This window comes from Abramis brama (genome assembly GCF_963993115.1).
Source record: "Abramis brama genome assembly, chromosome: 6".
Classification (NCBI taxonomy): domain Eukaryota; kingdom Metazoa; phylum Chordata; class Actinopteri; order Cypriniformes; family Leuciscidae; genus Abramis; species Abramis brama.
The window spans coordinates 13,109,868-13,130,072 of NC_139968.1; the positions used below are offsets into that span (position 1 = coordinate 13,109,868).

The 20,205-nt window shown below is 38.7% G+C and overlaps 1 protein-coding gene across 1 annotated transcript in view; it reads left to right on the forward strand.

Moving 5' to 3' along the window:
• shoc2 (SHOC2 leucine rich repeat scaffold protein) overlaps positions 1–19,944 on the forward strand; it is a 21,412-nt gene extending 1,468 nt beyond the window's left edge. The window contains exons 2-9 of the mRNA XM_084116514.1: positions 9,343–10,319; positions 12,477–12,614; positions 15,861–15,991; positions 16,095–16,283; positions 16,489–16,611; positions 16,724–16,861; positions 18,776–18,893; positions 18,987–19,944. Coding sequence (XP_083972640.1) covers positions 9,680–10,319; positions 12,477–12,614; positions 15,861–15,991; positions 16,095–16,283; positions 16,489–16,611; positions 16,724–16,861; positions 18,776–18,893; positions 18,987–19,195 — 1,686 coding nt within the window. The 5' untranslated portion in view covers positions 9,343–9,679 and the 3' untranslated portion in view covers positions 19,196–19,944. The remainder of the gene's footprint in view (positions 1–9,342; positions 10,320–12,476; positions 12,615–15,860; positions 15,992–16,094; positions 16,284–16,488; positions 16,612–16,723; positions 16,862–18,775; positions 18,894–18,986) is intronic.
• The last annotated feature ends 261 nt before the right edge of the window (positions 19,945–20,205 follow it).

The following is a 20,205-nucleotide window of genomic DNA, read 5'->3' on the forward strand; positions in this document are numbered from 1 at the left end:
GCATCAGTTGAGTCGCTTCACTGTCATTCATAAAACCTCTCCCGAGGCCTCATGGGATAGTAAAGTGTCCATCGAATGCACACTTCAGAATCTCACTGCAAGAAGTAGGTCATCCGGGTCCTTTTTGCCTACTCTTTTATGAGCACTGTGAATTCGGATACTCTCGTCACATACTGCCTTTCGCCTACTATATAGTAGGGAAGTATGTCATTTCGGATGCAGCCTAGGACTGGGAATTGGTTGTTTGCATCAGTGATTTGGTGCTCTCAAAAATGGAGGCAGATGTACGTGAACTTTCATGGGAGGGGGCATGATCATAAAGTCAGCATGAAATGGAAGTTAAAATTAATAATTTCCCCCCCCCTATTGGGACGTATCCGAAAGAAACGCTTCTCGAACAAGAAAAAAATTAGGGCGGGACTTGTATTTTTTATTGGGAATTGATTTGATGGTTTTGGCTTGCTATTGGTGTGATCTGATGTGATTGACAGGTTGCCCCGCCCTCACGTCTGTAAATACATAATCCTTTTGATTAAAGATTATGATTATTTCGAATAAATACTGCAACATTTTCATGTGTGATTTCATGATGACTGAAAGATTCGTTGATACCTTTGAACTGATTCTTTAAAACGAACCGTTCGAAGAAAAAAAAAAACGATTCGTGGAAAAGAGTCGGACTTTCCATCACTAACGCACGCGCACACGCACGCGCACGCTCTCGCTGCGGATTGAGCTCTTCCCGCTTTGAGCTCGAGCTGATCCGAGTGCCGTTTGGCGGATGACAGTTTGTTTTCACAGAGGGCCTGTATGAAAAGAAGAACGAACATTTAAGTCCTCAACTACGGGACGTTCATCGTTTTGTCGTCAAGATGAGGCCGCTTATTCCAAAATGTACGAGTTTGGTGAGAAGTGTGAGGTGACATTTGTGTTTTGTGGTGTTTTTTTTTTTGTGTGTTTTTTTTTTTTTTTTGTGGGAGCTCGCGCAGGGCTAATGCTGCTAGCCTGTTAGCCGCAGCTGAAGGGTGGCTAATGCTAGCAGAGAGATTTCCTTAGCCAGCTTTCAAGCTATCCGTGTATGCTGTCATATATCACGACACAGCGAATGTGCTCGGATTATGTCCGTTTTTTAAATTTTTTTGAAACCTACATAATGTTAGTCGGTATTAATGACATTTATGGTGTTTCTGTGGTTTAATAGCAAGGAATGTTTAGCTAGTTAGCCATATCAAAACAGACGCTTTGTACTCTGAGCCCCCTCACACATCAGATTTTTTATTGTTTACCATTTTAAACGTTTTATTATACATGCAAATGTGTTGTAGGATGATAATCTGGTCTATTGGTATACGAAACTGGGCATTTGCATCTTTTCCTGTCCCGTTGTTGTGTAGGGTTACATATGTAGGCCCTAATTTACATTGGAATACATTCACAAGAAGTTATAAGTCTTATTCAAAGCTTTTGATTTGCACGTTGTTGTGGTTTTATTGTGTACCTGTGTGCTTTCAGTTCTCAGAAAGACTATTACGTTGCCTAGTGTGACACTTAAATTGTTGTTAATAATTTGTCAGATGCTTGAAATTGAAGAATAGTCTTTAATTTGGGGATATTTTGCTGCAATGTCAGGAAAAATGCCCTGCTCTGATTCAACTTTGTGCGTGTGTGTTATTTGTAGCATGTGTACAAGTGCATCTGCAACCTATTTAGGCAGCATTCTGTGGGTTTGGTGGCCTTGTTTTAAAGCCAACATCCTACAGTGGAGCTGAGTAAGTGATGTTGTCATATTTTGCTAAATAAATATGAACTAGTCATGAACTAATGTAGACTTTATACATCACCCCAGTATTGCACTCAGCCATACAGTTTTGAGCTATGATAAACAATTGTCATTTGCTTCTGTCTTATTTGGCATTCCTGTGCATTTGAGGATCTGTTTTATAAATATCAGATGCATCATCTCTCCGGGCTGATGCAAGTATGTTAGATGTGTGGTAAGGGAGGAAAGATGTATTTTTTCCTGCAGTCGGATGTGAGATTAGGAGAAAGTTGTGCATGATGACCCCTTCCTTACTGTGCTGTTCAACAGTCTTCGCCCACCACACACACATCCAGAATCTCTCTGGTGTTCTCCATATTAACTGTCCTGGTTTTTTTATGTCTGATGATCAATATGATAATCTTTATATTGTTTTGTCTTTTGTTGCAGGTACAATGAGTTTTCAATCTAGATTTTGTACTTTTACAGAATGATTGATAACGGTGTGGTGCTTTTGTAATTGAACTATTTTGATTTCAGTTCCGATTTCATTTGGGGATAGTTCACCCAAAAAATGAACTATCTGAATTCTGTCTTCATTTACACACAAAATATTTGGGGGGGGAAATCTAGTATTCGCTGCCCTCTCAGTCTGTTGTCAAATGTTGATGATTTTGGGATACAGATTTTTAATTTTTAAGCAGTTATAATATTTCAGAAACAAGTTAAGATAAGTCACATGCAATTGTAAGAGCCACACTAGCTATGTTTCTATCCAAAGTAGCATATTTAGCCTAACTTATGTGCAAAATTGGAATATCGCATAAAACATTTGCAAATAAAGCAACGTCTCCATCCCAGGTGTTCAAGAGAACAAAAACTTTGTCACTTCCTGGGAAATTGGCGCAAAATATCTTTAATGAAAATGAAAGTTGCTGCAATCGGAAAGCCACTGCGACTGCATCATAAAAGGTGAAATGCAATAAACGCTGTCATGTTGTTAGGCTATGCGTTCAGAGGCGGATACCTAGTGTTTGGGAATGCAATCATGCGAGACAGTTCTGGTATCGTGACAACCCTAAGGCCATCCTTAAAAATTTTTTGGTTTGCAGTAACAGCAAAAAAGAAAAGAAAAAAAGGGTCGGTAGGTAGGTATATATTTTTATATATAAAAAAAATATATAAAAAAGTATTTTTTTTTTATAAAAAAAAAAAAATCGGGGTCGGGGGGGGGGAGAGAGAGAGGGAGAGAGAGAGAACATTTTTCACCGATGTCTAGGGGCTGTTTACACCAGGCCACTTCATGCGTTTTCTCAGATCGGATTGCAATCTGATTTATCAAAACGATTCCATTTACACCTGGTTACATAGACTAAATGTGTGTTTTTTGCGGATATAAATCCGATCTTCAATTCCCGCTATATGCAGATTTAGGAGTGCATGTCACCGAAAGCAACAGTTATGAGACGCATTATTTTATTGATCATCAGCTAAAATTTCTGAATCAAAGCCCGCAATAAGAGAAAGCGGAAACAGCCCTGGTAAGATCATTTTGTTTCTTTACATTTAATGAAGATGATTGTGTGTTAAGCGTCTGCGACTTACTTTCACTTTGATTTGCGATAGCATGTTGATGCTCAGCTTCATCTGCGGCGATGCGTGTTGAAGTAGCGTCGTCATATCTGACAATAACATGACATATAGCCTATAACACGCTCTCACATGTTTATTTTTTAATAAACCATATTCAACAACATATAAAAATGAAATAATCTTTAGAGTAAAGCCGCAGCCATCATTACCAAGCGCGAACCATTGACAGTGAATGAAACGAAGCGAACTTAGCCTGCAGGCCGTATGTGATGCGTAAACCAATGGTGTAAACATCATAGATGACGCGCCACGGGTTTTTATTTAAAAGAAAGAACGTAGCTTATGTTTGTATGTAGGTCTAGGCAATTTATATTCACAATACTTAATAACTAATATTATTTTATTGCATTTGTATTAGTTGTTTGAAGAGTTAAAAAAAAATCGGTCGGTCTTAACGCAAGTTTACAACCGGCAAGTCGGTCGGACTAAAAGGGAAAATAAATAAATAATTGGGTCGGTGCTAAATTGACAGGGTCGGTCGGGTTACGGCAAACAAGAATATTTTTAAGGATGGCCTAAGGCCGTGTGTCCACCAAAGCGCTTTTAGCCAGCTGAAAACACTAGACGCTCTGCTGAAAACGCCTAGCTATGGGCGCTTGAGCGTTTTGGCAGCGCACGAGCGCAGCATTTTTTTCAGTTGAGACACTTGGCTTGTTATGAGACGGAATATCCGCGAAAGTGTTACTAGTATCTCATTTCACACATTTTGTTTCTGTGTTGATTCTATATTAAAATGTTGATACAATGTAACGTATTTTCTCTGGCTCTTGTTTTAAATGATTTTGTTCCGTTATTATGTTTGTTGTTGTCATCTGTTGACGTTGTAGAAGCAGAATGTGGCGGTTGGTCGGTGTGGTATTAGTCCCACCCCTCCTCCACTCCTCCACTGTGATTGGACGGTTGGGTAAAAAGTAACAGTGATGAGCGCTGCGTTTTACCCAAAGTTGAACATTCTTTAACTCTCGGCGACTTGTAAAAAACGGCGAACACTCAGCGCTTCAGCGTGAAAAAAACGCTCAGCGCCTCGTTACGCTCATGGCGTTTTAAAAACGCGGCACTCCCATTGAAAACAATTGAAAAAACGCTCTGGTGGACACACGGCCTAATTGGCGATACTAAGATAGAGTAGGGCTGGGCGATTTATTTATTTATTTTAATTTCCCCCCCCCCCCCGATTAATTCAAATATAATGTTTTGCCACGATTTTATTATTTTTAAATCGAGAAATTGCGAAAATGATCCGACCACATGATGGCACGCCTGATTAACCGTATGTGTGTGACGCTCTGTGAATGTAGAACTCACCGCTGTTCACTCAGAAATGCGTTATTGCTTTGAAAAAAAAACAAAAACGAGACGCTGGCAGTGGAATGGGGAAAAAAAAGCAAAGTTTAATTATTTTTTTTTACTTGAGCACCACGTTTTTACAATGCTGTTTCATGGGTGAGACGCTGCAAAAGACGCGAGACATGAGTGCAACAGTCTGTCAAAAATAAAAAAAATAGCACAATGAAATGCTAAAACCTGTTAAGAACTACTCTTGCATGTTTGATATTTCATGTTTACATGATAGTGAGAGGCTGAAAGGTTCTGTCATTAATAGCCTATTACTGGTGTTATTTATTGCTTAAGTTTTGGCTAAGATTATTTAGCATTTTTTATTTTATTTTATCTTATTTCTGAGTATATAGTAGGGCTGCACGATTAATCGCAATTTACATGAAATCGCACTTAAACCGATTTGGCCGAAAGGCTGTGATTTTTTTTATTTATTTTTTTTATTTTATTTTATTTTATTTTTTTATTTTTTTATTTATTTGTTATGCGCAGCTTGTCATTGATGTACGGCTCTGTAAACGCTGCTCCATCTGAAAGCACTGTGAGTTTGAGTCTCTTATAACGTGAATTTGAAAAAGCAACACGCTTCACACATCTTTCCAAAACATGAGAAGCATTTATGAACCTCTTGTCCAACAAAAGACAACATTTAATAACATGCTTTCACTCCAAACTCACTTCATAACGACAGTTGAGCATCCTTAAGTTCTGTGAGATGATGTGGCTTCTTACACAGAATTAAGCAGTCGTGCGTTTATTAGTCATGTTTAATCAATCAAAGCATTTCAATCCTCTGTTTTTTCAGCTACAGCGATAGTATGATGCCTGATAGGAATTTCCTGGAATGATGTGTGTTATCATACTTCTTGGCGGCGGGGCATATTTGGCGTGTGTGTGTGTGAGAGTGCCCTCTGGGGTTCAGATGGAGCAGCATTTACTACCGATCAGCCGTGGGGAACTGACAAACTGCGTAGAAAATAATCGCAGCCTTTGCCAAATCGCGTGTGGATTCATTATGATTAATCGTGCAGCCCTAGTATAAAGGATATGTTTAAGATAATTTGTTTTACATTTACACCATGTTGATCACTTCAGGTGTGGTGCACTTAGAATTGACCTTTTTTTAACCAGATGGTTAATAAAGAGAACGTTTCTTGAATTTTATTGTAGTCACATTTTTAAGTTGACTATTTAAACATAAAAAAAATCTAAATCGTGAATCGGTCAATCGTTCTGAAAAAAAAACACATTCTGGTTACCCAATATGTTACAACAGAGATGGTAAAAAAAAACCTGGATAAAACAGTCACTATGTTCGATGCGAGTTGTTATGCTCTAATATGACCATTTATTCATGCCGTCACCTCCCGGTGTTGATAGTGCTAATTCGGACTGGCACAAAACGATAACAAAAGCGCTGGGCAGGGCTCGACGTTAAGGACTGCTTGATGAGCCGGGGCCAGTCCAAAAAAGGCTCAGGACTGTGACCGTTCCGTCTGTCCCGGGCCAGTGTTGCATCGTCATGAAAGTTTATTACTTGCATTCGCGCTGTGTGAGAAGCTTTCTGTACGCACACGGAAAGCTGTGTCTCAGAATACTAAATTGAGCTGTTTTTCATGTCGTCTTGCACTTGAACGGACAAATTCACGCAAAATGATGTCAAAATGCAAACATGGTCGGTTATGTCTTAAGCGAACGTAAACAGTCGAGAAATACATTGCATGTGTATCAGTATATTGGATCCGTGCATTAAGTTTCGTGCAGACATTTGCCGTTATCAGGACCCACAAATATTCCCCCATTGCATCTTTATGCATTATATTCAACATTATATATAGTAGTTTGATGTAGCACTGTTACTGAAACTCTGTCAACGTTCTCACACAGTACACTCGCGCTTTCAGTGCAGGCGTTGGTTGGATCACAGACAAGCCACGCACAAACAGACTCTATTAGTGCTATGTCCTGTGTCTCCCTCTATTAATGCACTTACATAAACCACTTAAAACACTGAATCTTAATAGTTCCAAAACTATAAATGATGAAAAATAAATGATGTTTGAGTGCTGGTCCAGCACGTGTGCTCTTCAGATGATCATAGTAATCGCAAAGCGTGTGTCAATGACTATTCCCAAACTTTAAAGGGTTAATTCATCCAAAAATGAAACTCACCCTTATGTTGTTCTCGCGCGTCATGCACGCACATTCATTTGAACGTTTTAGGGAAATTTAGGGATTTAAATAGAGGAGCAAAAATCTCTCAGGTTTCGTAAAAAATACCTTAATTTGTGTTTGGAAGATGAACGAAAATCGTATAGGCTAGGTTTGAAACGACATGATCTTGGATGAACTATACCTTTTATACAGTAAGCTGAATCTTGGATAAAACTAATTTATATCGCTATTTATTGTTCACATCTCTGTTTTCCGATACATATCGATATAACAATATATTGTTACACCCCTAGAAAGTGCACACAGGCGTTTTGGTTGTGTCTACTCAAGTAGACAAGACTCGAGTCTTTGACTGTTGACGCTTTTGACGCTTTTTTCAGGATCTTGCACCATCTGTGGATCCAAATTAGCTTCTTTTTGACACATTTGTGTATATTTGTTGCTGATAATCAATTGGTAGGAACTATTTAGAAAAGCTGAAAAAATCCCACTCTTAATGTATTGTTATGATCAATCATTGCTGTCATTTTTGAGTGCTTCTGCCCATCCCTGTTAGAAAGGGAAGAGATGGAAACCATTTTACAGTTTACCATAGCCCATGTTTCAAAAGCCTTTTTTGTTTTCTGTATACGTATTTATTTGGATGGGGTTCTGTTCATATTTGGATATTGAACTGCAATGTTTTTTTTTTTTTACTCTTCCCTCATGGCAGACCTGTTCTGCGAAACCAGTGTCTTGCTCAGAAGTGGCTTTTCTGCGAAATATCATAGCTTTGAGATTTCTAGGGAGCTTATCTGGAGTTGTGTGGGCTTACCTGCCTCTGATTTAAAGGAGATTTCACGCTATAAGAGTGTCAGCATCTAAAGTTGACAGTGGAAACATACAGATCCCGCAGTAAATCAAAGGCTTCAAAGTGGCTTACAAAGTGACCTGTTTACAATTCAATCGAAGCATTTTCCATGGACACAGGTCAGCAGAAACTGCTGCAACTCACTCTGGGGACTCCGCGCTTCTCAAGATGTAAGCCAGATTAGTCGGTGGAAGGTCACGAAACTGAAAGTTATTTAGTCTTATCTTCATGTAACCTCAGTTACACATTCAGTGATAGTGGAGGTCAGTTAATGTATGACACACTGCTGTCTTAATGTGAGGAGTTTGGTTCATATGCCATCTGTCAGTATCTGTCAGAGTGTTCATGTGCGTCTACACGTTGCTTTATTATTATTGTAGACTAGCTGGACTCTTTGGCCGTAAAGGTCTTCTGACCTGCGGGAGGCCTGAGCTTTGAAGGGCACTCCCAAAGATTATTCCCAGCAGCATTAACCTTTCTGCAGCTCTGATCTGAGCTTGGACTCGGCACCCGCACACTTCAACCGCACATTGAATTGCACAATACAGGGCAGAGGAAGTCAAGTCAAGTTTATTTATATAGCGCTTTTCACAATACAGATTGTATCAAAGCAGCTTCACAGTATTAAATTAAAATAATACATCAATGCTTGTTTCTAGTGGAAAATGTCCACGTTTGGTAATGCTGATCAATAGTATTGTTGATTGATTAATTAAATTAAATATCCCAAATATCCCCAACTCATGCTTATGGAACACATGCTTATGCAAAGATAGCATCTAACAGAGTACTGAGGCTTTACTGATTTGATTTGGTTGACGTTTTACTGAGTGTTGAATGTAATTAGTGATTTAATGAACACCGTGAGACACCTGGCATCTCACAGGTAAAGGTGGTTGATGGAAACCCGATGCAAAACTGCTGAAATATCATTAAAAATGCTTATTTTTATACTTTTATACTTAAAATACATTGTTAATGTAAATCGTGGCATTCCACGCAAATCATTTTTATGCAATCAGCGTCATCGGAATAGAAAGAAAATATTTTCCTGATAATATTTAACTATTTGCTTTAGTTACGATTTAAAAAGCCGACTATGTTGTTTCAGGTCCAGTTGTGCTTTCGGAAGAAACTAGCCTGGTTTTGTCCACACCCTTAAAATGAATCTAATGCATTCTTATCAGCTTTTCCCATTGTGGAAGCTTAGCACCCGATATAATTTTTCTTGCAGGGTAGTTAATATGTTCCCGCAAATCCACCAGTAAAGGATCCTCTGATGCATCGCCGAAAGAGATTTGAGATTTAATTGCCCATAATTGCCTCAAGTGGTTGACCATTGACGGCCTGAATGACTTGATGCCGCTTCTTCCTGAAAGCGCTTGTGGTACAAGCATACAGGAAGGAACTGTATGTTTATTAGATAGCAGCATCATATTTGCGTCATTGAGGGAAGCTCTTAAAGACCTTTCTCACATCTGAAATTTGAACGACACTTTGTCTATAAGTCATTCCCATCTTTGGGGCATTGTGTGTCTTAACTGAAACTGTTTGTTTTGTTCAACAGCCAAAGGATGTGAATCCCGGCGACCTGTCTGTGTAGAACAGCTCTAGCCGAGCCGAGGGAAAGAGTGCAGTTCAAACAAGCATGAGGCTGCTGGCCTCGTCGCCACACCGACTACAACACACACGCGTCGCCCCTATGGAGTTTTAACCCCTGCAGGAGTACAGGCTGCCTCGGTCCACCGACACTGGTGAAGGAACACGGGTATGTATGAGCACACACCGATATAACAGCCCCTCCCTTTGGTTCTGCCCTTGAATAACGAGCAAAATACTAAAGCGATAGAAAGAGAGCGAAAGGCTGAGGGTCCCATGTGCCATTGGGCAGCAGGGCTTTCGCCATGAGCAGTACTCTGGGCAAAGATAAAGACTCTAAGGAGAGGGAACCCAAAGCTGAAGGGAAATCCAAAACCAAAGGGAAAGATGCCAAAGACGGGAAGAAAGACACGAGCGGCGCTTCGCCCGCGGTGGCCTTCACGTTGGACAGCACGATAAAGCGGCCCAACCCGCCGCCTAGCACGCGCAAAAAAGCCAGCAACGCGGAGGTCATCAAGGAGCTGAACAAGTGCCGTGAGGAGAACTCGATGCGCCTGGACCTGTCCAAGAGATCCATCCATCTCTTGCCCTCTTCCATTAAGGAGCTGACCCAGCTGACTGAGCTCTACCTGTACAGCAACAAGCTGCAAAGTCTGCCGCCCGAGTTGGGATGCCTGTCAGGACTGGTGACGCTGGCGCTCAGTGAGAACTCTCTCACCAGCCTGCCCGACTCGCTGGACAACCTGAAGAAGTTGCGTATGCTCGACCTGCGGCATAACAAGCTGCGGGAGATCCCGGCCGTGGTGTACCGCGTCACCTCCCTCACCACGCTCTACCTGCGCTTCAACCGGATCACCACCGTGGAGAAGGACATCAAGAATCTGTCCAAACTCACCATGCTCAGCATCCGAGAGAACAAGATTAAACAGCTGCCCGCGGAGATCGGTGAGTGAGCTGCTGCTGCTTAAAACTATTCCTTTTTTACTTTTTAAAGGCACATAATGTCCATCAAAAAATATATACATAATGGCTGTATTGATTGATATTGGATATTTAACTGTACATGCTCATTTCCCATATTTTTTCATATGCCATCATCAAACGCTCACTTAAATTTAAACTTAAAAACATTAATATTTTTTCATCAAATCTCAAAATTAATATCCATTTTCATACTGTACATTATAATGTTGTGATGCCTAAATCATTGTTATTGTACTATAACTTTACTATATATTATCATTATTATATTGTAAGTTTTTGTTTTAAGTAAAAAATTCTTATTAATTTTATGCGCTTTAGTGTAGTAAAATAAGTTTATTTCAGTTAGTTGCCAAGTCTATATATATATTTATAAGTTTTTCATCTAATATTTATATTTTATTACATTTCAAATAGTGAAAATGCTGCTTTTATTAGTTTGTTTTAGTTAATAACTAGGGGTTAGTACATAACCGTGAGACCGACGGTTATAGTTGAACACCGTCATTAGAACTCTATAACCGCCAAAATCGTGTTATTAAAATATTTTTTACAAACATTTTTTATCATAGAGAATGTTTAAATACTAATTAAAAACAATTGTTAACAGTCTGTGTTATTAATGGTCTACGTCGTTTCCAACTGTATTTGATTCTTTGCCAAGTACCCCCTGACCGACCGCCAATCATTTGAGATAGAAATAAAAGCTATGACTATGATATAGTGATGTGCCATCATTATGAGATTTATTAAACAAATGAAAAACATTTGCAATAATAAACATTAGCAATAAACATTTGCAATAATAAACAACGTATCATTACCGATAACTGATCGTGCAGTTTAATTACCCCTTGACTGGCCCCAAACATGTTTGATAAAAGAAACGTATACAGTGTGTATATATATATATATATATATATATATATATATATATATATATATATATATATGATGTGTATTGAAATTTAGCTCAAAAACAATTGTAATAAAAGATAGGATCATAAGATGCGCAATATATCGGGAGACATGGTTTTTACCACTTAATGAAGTTTTGTTTTGTAAATCGTCAGACATGATTTTTACCACTTCATTAAGTTTTGCTTTGTAGAAAGCCTTTCTTTAAAGCGAATTTCGTTTTGTACAAATTGTATTTTAATTTTAATTTTAATAAATGTTTCGTCAACCAATTGCATGTATTTAGCCTAATAAATAAAAAGCAAATATACAATATAATAACCGTGACATTGAGGCGCCGGTGTACTTGCATTGCATTGTTAAAAGCCTTTCTTTAAAGCGAATTTCGTTTTGTACAAATTGTATCTTAATTTTAATAAATGTTTCATCAACCAATTGCATGTATTTAATAAATAAAAAGCAAATATCAGACAATTTAATAACCGTGACATGGAGGCACCGGTGCGCCGCGTTCACTTGCATTGCATTGTGAACTAGAGCGCATCTCATCGTAAATGAATGAAACTCAGCGTAGGCCTATGCCTCATACATTAGCATTAAATATCTTTGCTGGATCCTTTCTAGAACAGACAAGGGCTTTCTTGCGGCTCGCATCAGCAGAGAATTGCGTTGTCCATAGACCGCAAAACAATCAGCGGATGGCGGGGGGGTGCGGCTTTGAAATTTGGTCAAAAAACTTTGGTGCGGATGATGAGTTTTGTAATGCGGATGTGATGTGATAACAGACGAACGCCCCCCCCCATTGCAACGGTTATGTTACGAACCGTCACATTTGACTCACGTCATAACCGTCATCACCAATTCTGAAACTGGCACACCCCTATTAATAACAACACTGGCCTAAATTCAAACGATTAATTTATTTTAGACAAAATGGTATGTGTATATATGGTATGTATATGTAAATAAATTTTGTTGTTTTTTTTCTCATTGATTTATTGGTTATTAGCCATAATATTCAAATAATTATTGACTTGCTCTGGGAGACTTTTGAGTCTGGGTCTTCTGATTGGTTAACAAATCTGACCATATTCTGTGATATATATATATATATATATATATATATGGTGTCATTCCATACAATCTCTTGCAAGTATAAAAGTTGAGTGTTCATTTGTGCTGATTCTGCTGCTTGTGTTCTAGGTGAGCTCTGTAACTTGATCACGCTGGATGTAGCCCACAACCAGTTGGAGCACCTTCCTAAAGAGATCGGCAATTGCACTCAGATCACCAACCTTGACCTGCAGCACAATGAACTTCTTGACCTACCTGAGACTATAGGTGAGGATCTGCTCAAGCTGGGATCCTTATCGTTGGAGGCTAAACAAAAATTGTACTCTACAGTTCTGCTTTGGGGAAATTTGTTGTTTTGTGAGCATTATTAAGTGTAGTCTAAGTATAATCTGATCAGTGGAGGAAGTATGCCTATATGCCCGTGTAAAGACCAGATCAACAGTTTTGGACCATAAACTTATTTTGACCACAGACAACACATATGGGACCAGATTTACTAAACAGGGCAAATTAGTGTGAGAGCGCAATCCCATAAAAGCGCTGATGGGTGTGGAAAGTTCTGCTCGTGATCTCCTGATGCGCACTTTAAAGAACACTGACACAGCCGGATCATTTCCATATTGACCAACATAATCTACCAAATTAGCATCAGGTTTTAAACATGCTTTTTTGGGTGGTAAATAATGTTGCAAACATCAGTAAATCACCTTGCATAATTAATTTAAATACTTCCCTGGTGAAAAAAAAGATATGCCAAGTATACTTGCAGCCAGACTAATTATCAGTATACTTCAAGTGTGTTAATGATTAGTTAACTTGAAGTGTGCTATTTTGAAACAACTAATTTTGTACTAGGTATATTTTAGTAGTAATTAAATTGTAGTAAAGCATAACTTTAAGTGTATTTAGTGTACTTTTGTGTACTAAATTGGACCAACTTCAAGTATGCTTATTATACTTTAATTATAAGCCTGTGTAGGGACTATAATTACATTCTTGATTAGTGATATTAAAGTGTACTTTAGTTGTGTTACAAGTACATTACAAATTCATTACGAGTGTCTTCGAAACATACAAGCAATATACCATAAGTGTATTTATATTTTTTTATTGAAAAATATATATATCGGACAGGATCAGGAAAGGTCCACGAGCCGGGACTCGAGCTCAGGTCTCCTGAAGCACATATCGGCGCACTTGCCCACGAGGCTATCGTGGTGTGATGTATTCGAGTAAAAAGTATAGGCTCATTAATACCTTTGGCTTATTCCAAATACTACAAATTGCATACTTTTGTCTTCAGTAACAAATGTACATTATTAGTCAAATAAATAAAACTTAGCTATACTTTGTACAAAATACTATTGTATACTTTAATGTATTTTGAAAGTATACTTTCAATTTAGGGATGGGACGATTACCGGTTTCACTATAAACCACGATAAAATGTACTGACGGTTAGTAATATCGTTTAAAATTTAATTATCATTAAAACCGTGTTTGATTATCGCGATTTTAGATCCTGTTCAGCCAGCAACAGTCTGACGCAGGCGCAGCGCACAATGTTATTTTTTTTATTCAAGAAGGAATTGCGGAAGGCAGTGACCGTGCTCGGGAGATTTTTCAGCCTTTTAAGAGAACCAATTCTGAGGTGTGGTCATATTTTGGCTTTAACAAAAGTCCTGAGGGAAACTTAATCGAGGATGGTCACCCTGTCAGCAGAACATGCACAAGAAAAAGTCGCTGCAATAGGGGGAAACTTCAGATCTGCTGAGTCGTCTTGTGTGAGCATCACCCACTGTTGTATAGCGAACGCAAGGCAAGTTAACTTTGACCTCAATACCAAAACTACGTCTGGGAAATAACTGGGCATAAAATGAGGTTTTAAGTTGAACTATTTTATATCAATCACTTGAAATAAACGTGAAGCTTCCGCAAAGAAAGGTTCGCAGCAAGTGGCTTTGAGCCAAAGACGAACGAACAAGTTCAAACAAGACAATAATTTATATTCATTATACACTTATTACACTGATTTTTTTTACCACATAATTACAGGGACATTGAATTGAGATTAATGTTTTAAATCTTACCTGTTTATAAATCCATTATGTACAGCGTACAAAACAATCGTTCAGACAAGATGCTCACAACAATATTATCAAACTCTGTAAACAATAAATCAACACTGATTTAATTTTCAATACAATTAAAAACGGAGACGTAAGACGGCAAGTTGTATTTGAATGAAACGAGAGAGCGCGTCCATTGTGATACATGGTGTAACGTCTGTCAGAGAGTTTGAAGTCTGCCCAGATGAAGAATACAAGACAGTGCAAATGAACTGGTAGTTCCACGAGACTTTTATAGATGTTTTCTCTCAGTTAAGCACACTCTTCACATACATGTCGAAGAGCGAATGTTAAAAGGGAAAATAAAACACTCTAAAACACACTACAAATCAAAGTGGAAGTAAACACATTATGATAAAACAACAGTCAGCAGTAGAGCGGTCATCTTCCTCTTTGCGTGATCAATCTCACTCTTACTGTGCGTGCGCGCTCTCACATAAAAACAGCACGCATACAATAACATACGCTATAGAAGAAGTTATCTTAAAGGCACATCCACATTCATGTCATGAACACTACTTAACACTAGGCGGCCGTTACAATGGATGTGCGCGGTGTTATAATGCGTTGCTATTGACGACCGTCATTATAAGGAAGGAAATGCTTTAAAAAGTGCATAGAGCTGCTTGTTTTATTTGTTGTTTGTTGATTTTCAAATATAAAACTTGTTGAAATGTCTTCAGTGTGAGCATCAACACTTTTTGAACACTTTCATCTCGTTTTAACAAAACCGTGATGATATTGATAATCGCGATAATTTTTGGTCACTATAATCGTGATATTCAATTTTCATACCGTCCCATCCCTACTTTCAATGCTCATTTGTTACAATGGTCATTTCCAGCACACAGTTAAAATACACCTAAAATATATTTTTAATAAAGTGCAAATAAATACACTTTTAAAAAATAAACTGAATTTTCACTTAAAATATATTTTTAGAAAATATACTAAAGTACAATTATTTTAAAGTGTGTTAAAAGTTGTATTGTGAAAATAAATGGGTAAAAGCATGATGCTAATATACTATTAATATATTTAAAGATAGTACAGTAAAGTTTCGTTAGTATATTTGCAATGTACTATTGAAAAAGGGAATTTATTTCAAATACAACAACGTATACTTTTTTTTCACTAGGGTTTCCTCTCATAAATACTGGGAAACTCCTTCAAATGCATATTCAATAAGATCTGCCGCAAAAATAAACCTGTCCAATAACCCTGTCCAAGCGCTAATTTTTCACTGCGTGTCTTTAGTAAATCCTGACAGTAGTTTTTAACGGCAAAAGAGGGTTTGCGCCGGCCAAGCTGTTAGTAAATCTGGCCCTTGAACCATAAACTTAAGCATATCAGTGGCATTTCTCACATTAATTCACTGTTTCAGGTAATTTATCGAGTATAAACCGTCTGGGTCTGAGATACAACCGCCTATCAGCAATCCCTCGATCTTTAGCGAAGTGCCGAGAGCTGGAAGAGCTCAACCTTGAGAACAACAACATCTCAGTGTTACCAGAGGTGAGGCTCATTCCAGCTTTTAATCAATTTCAGTCTTCAGTCTATTATTTGCCATTGTCCCGTTTGTGTATGTTTTATCGATCAACTGTCTGTTCCTCCTCAGGGGCTTCTGTCCAGTCTGGTGAACCTGACGAGTCTGACGCTGGCGCGGAACTGTTTCCAGTCTTACCCAGTGGGCGGCCCGTCCCAGTTCTCCACCATCTACTCGCTCAACATGGAGCACAACCGTATCAACAAGATCCCCTTCGGCATCTTCTCCCGAGCCAAAGTGCTCAGCAAGCTCAATATGAAGGTGATTGTTCACATGAGGTCACTGCTGAAGACATGTAGGAAACCTTTCAGGACACAGGCTTTAACTACAGAGCTATGGTAGAGGCTTGTGGGTGGGCTGTTTTGTCCTGGACCGACAAGCAGCGTTGTGGCTAGTTTTGCATGGCCAAGTATGTAAATGTGAAAAACGGCACCATTCAATGTTTTTTTAAAAACTATATTTACAGGACAACCAGTTAACATCTCTTCCGCTGGATTTTGGGACGTGGACCAGTATGGTGGAGCTGAACCTGGCAACAAACCAGCTCACCAAGATTCCAGAGGATATCTGCGGACTTGTGTCTTTAGAGGTCACATCATGTTCTGTGTTTTAACAAATCACTGAGTTTCATGATAGCAAACCCATTTTTGTCATGTAGTTAGGTCTGTGTTTTGACTCTGTTTTTCCATTGGTTCCTTCAGGTCCTCATATTGTCCAACAATCTCTTGAAGAAGTTGCCTCATGGGATCGGGAACTTACGGAAACTACGAGAGCTTGACCTGGAGGAGAACAAACTGGAGTCCCTCCCGAATGAGATTGCCTACCTTAAGGATCTGCAGGTTGGACATTTGTCTACATAGGCAGCTGACTTTTAAGGCTACCAATGGAGTCTTTTGTTAGCATGTTACTCAAATATTGTGTAAAATCTTTAAGTTAGGTCACACTTTTATATTGAAACTTTGCAGAACTGTACGGAGCCCCTAAGGGAATATGGTGATGTTAAAAAAATGAGATGGGAGGAAATATTTAAATTGAATGCATTTGAATTCTTTCGCTGAAGTATTTAGTTCCTCCATGAAACTTATGCTCATGAAAGCATTGAAATATAGTTCTTCCTCCCACCTCATATTAATTCTCTCTTCTAATAAGTTCTGTTCTTCACAAACTTTCTCGAGGGAACACCATTTTATGGGGGAATGCAAATGCTTTGCGAGAGATTGCAGAAGTTTAAAAAGCAAACGCAACATTTTTCCTGAGAACCTAAACTTTTAAGAGTGAATGTAAGCAGGGGACTCAAACCTTTTTTTTTATTTGAGAGCTACTTTTTAAAAATTAAAGCGGCCAAGAGCTACTCGTTTTATACAATTCTTAAATCCCTTTGAATAATGTCTCATAACTCTCATTTTAACAACTATCCAAACTGTTTTACACTTTAAAGAGTTTTTCTAGCCCTATGCACGTCACCTTTTAATGTCAAAGGAAAGAACAGAATCAGAATTCTTGGAAAGTAGTACATTATATACATATTATACTGTAAAAACACATAACTAGAGATGAAATAAAAACGGTAAAACAATTTAATTTCATGATTATTGTGACTAAAATGATCACGGTATTGTTAAAATGTGCTGGATATATTCAAAAAGTACTGATATGTGAAATCAATTCAGTGAAATCAAGTTTTATGTCGAAAACCAACAAATAGCAACTGAAATTAGCATCAATATGCACTTTTTGTTTGCATAAACATTAAAATAATAGCATTAAAAATGATGGCCAGATTTTGAAGGAGTGACTTGCAACACAACATGTTATCTACTAAAATGTACTACAAGTTCAAAAAAAGTTTTATATAAAGATAAACCTCATATATCAGCCTTTAAATTATTTTTATGATTGATGAGTCAATATGATAAATTACATTTTATCTGCTTCATTAAGAAGAATACCTTATTATCTGTAGTGTTAATATTTTTAGATTGATTTTCCATCTGTCTTTTAAAATTAACAAAAAAGATTTGGGTCTGTGTGAACAATAAAGGCAGACTGACTGAATGGCGATGTGAATCCACTCTCTGTCTGTAGGTGGCGCTTATGGAACAGCAGAAATAAAGCAGAGTCCCCAGTAACCTCTGTAAACACAGCAGCTGCTTTGACACAATCTGTATTGTGAAAAGCGCTATATAAATAAACTTGACTTGACTTGACTTGACAGAACGAAACCTACGCTGCATGCTGTGCCTTCGTGAGACTCCTGCTAACTTTGCTTAATTTTACTTGATTGTAACTTTGACGTCCCGATTTCTTTCTATTTTTGGTGGTTCTCTGCTATATAAAATAACCTCATGGCCGATATGCCATCGGGTTCGGATCGGGTTTAGAGTTTCTGCGTTTTTTTGCATCCGTATCAAGCATTTTTGAGAGGTGTGTTGACAATTCAGAGCCACCGAATGACGAAAAAACGCATACGAAAATTTTGGACCTCAATGTTTTTCAAGCAAATGCAAAGCAAGCAAAAGTCTTGCGAAAGAACGCAAAAGCATTGAAGTATAACTTTTCCTCCCACCTCGATTGTTTCGCTTCACTCCGTACTAAAAATTACAAGTATGTTTGGATGATTTTTATCCCTCGGTTTGTTTGTTGCAATGCATTCTGGGAATGCCCTATCCACAAAGGACACATGATGAACCGTATGGATGCTGTCATACTATTTGTTTTGATTTGTGAAACTCATTTCAAGCGTTTACTTGCAGAAACTTGTGTTGACCAATAACCAGCTGACCACTTTGCCGAGAGGAATCGGTCACCTGACCAACCTGACGTACCTGGGCTTGGGAGAGAATCTACTGCAGCACCTACCAGAGGAGATCGGTACGATCTCGCCCGCCACACACACACACACACACACACACACACACACACACACGCGCAACCTACTCACAGCCGATTCTGTCCCACCCACAGGCACACTGGAGAACCTGGAGGACCTGTACCTGAACGACAACCCTAACCTGCACAGTCTGCCGTTCGAGCTGGCCCTGTGCAGCAAGCTGTCCATCATGAGCATCGAGAACTGCCCCCTCAGCCACCTCCCCCCGCAGATCGTCGCCGGAGGCCCTTCCTTCATCATCCAGTTCCTCAAGATGCAGGGTCCCTACCGGGCCATGGTCTGAGACGCTCGCACACCGCAACAAAGAGGAAACCCAATCGCCACGCGACGTTACCGCGCCGCCGTGCTCATTATATCTAGGACAAGAAACTGCGCAACTGGGTTCCAATTGATGGAGGAATCATAGCCAATTAGGTCCCCTTTACCCCCCGTAGAAAACAACGTCTAGACGTCTGTTGCCAAAATTAATGTACATTAGTGATTCTGAAGAGGCGCTCTTAAAATGTTCCAATCATTTTGCCAATTTATTGAAAGTCATTACAGGGGGTTTTCGATGCCAGGAAACAGTTGTATGCAAAAACAAAACATTTCTACAAGTTCATTTTTTTGCTGCTGCTGCCGCCATACTGTATGCGAGTTATTTGATTTTAGCCACAGTTTTTTTTTTTTTTTTTTTTTTATCATCCCACAACCAAAAGTTTTTTTTTATTGTACAGAGGACCTGTTTGGAAGCAGTGAACAAAATTTAGTGTGTTTTTCTTTCTTTTTTTATTGTTGTTTATTATAGAATTGTGCCTATCCAGTGCAGTTGGGTGGTTTGTGTCTGAACATAAATATCCAAGAGGTTTTTAATACAAAAAAGGATGAATTTGCTAAAGTATAATTTATTCCGTAATGATTGTTGATTATTTTGTCGGTCCCTTTTCGAAATATTCATTCCTGTTCGCTATTCGGACGTGTTGACGTTTTAAAACGATAGATCTGCGATTCTTTTCTTTTTCTTTTTCTGCGATATAGTGAAAACGAAGCAACGGATGAATCAAAAATCACTTTTGACAGCAATCACATCATGGGTTTATCAAGCTAGTGCGTCACCCTGGTATCGGGGGTCTCTGTTCTGGAGGCGGGGTTTGTGATTGTTTACTTGTTTGCCATATCCACAGTGTTGCGCTCTGCTTGTGTCCTATACGTGAGAGTCGCATCTACATATCATATCAGGTGCTGAACAATGCTAGCAGTTAAAGGCCCACGTTTACTGTGAGGAATGCCAAACGCCCATTCAACATCACTTCA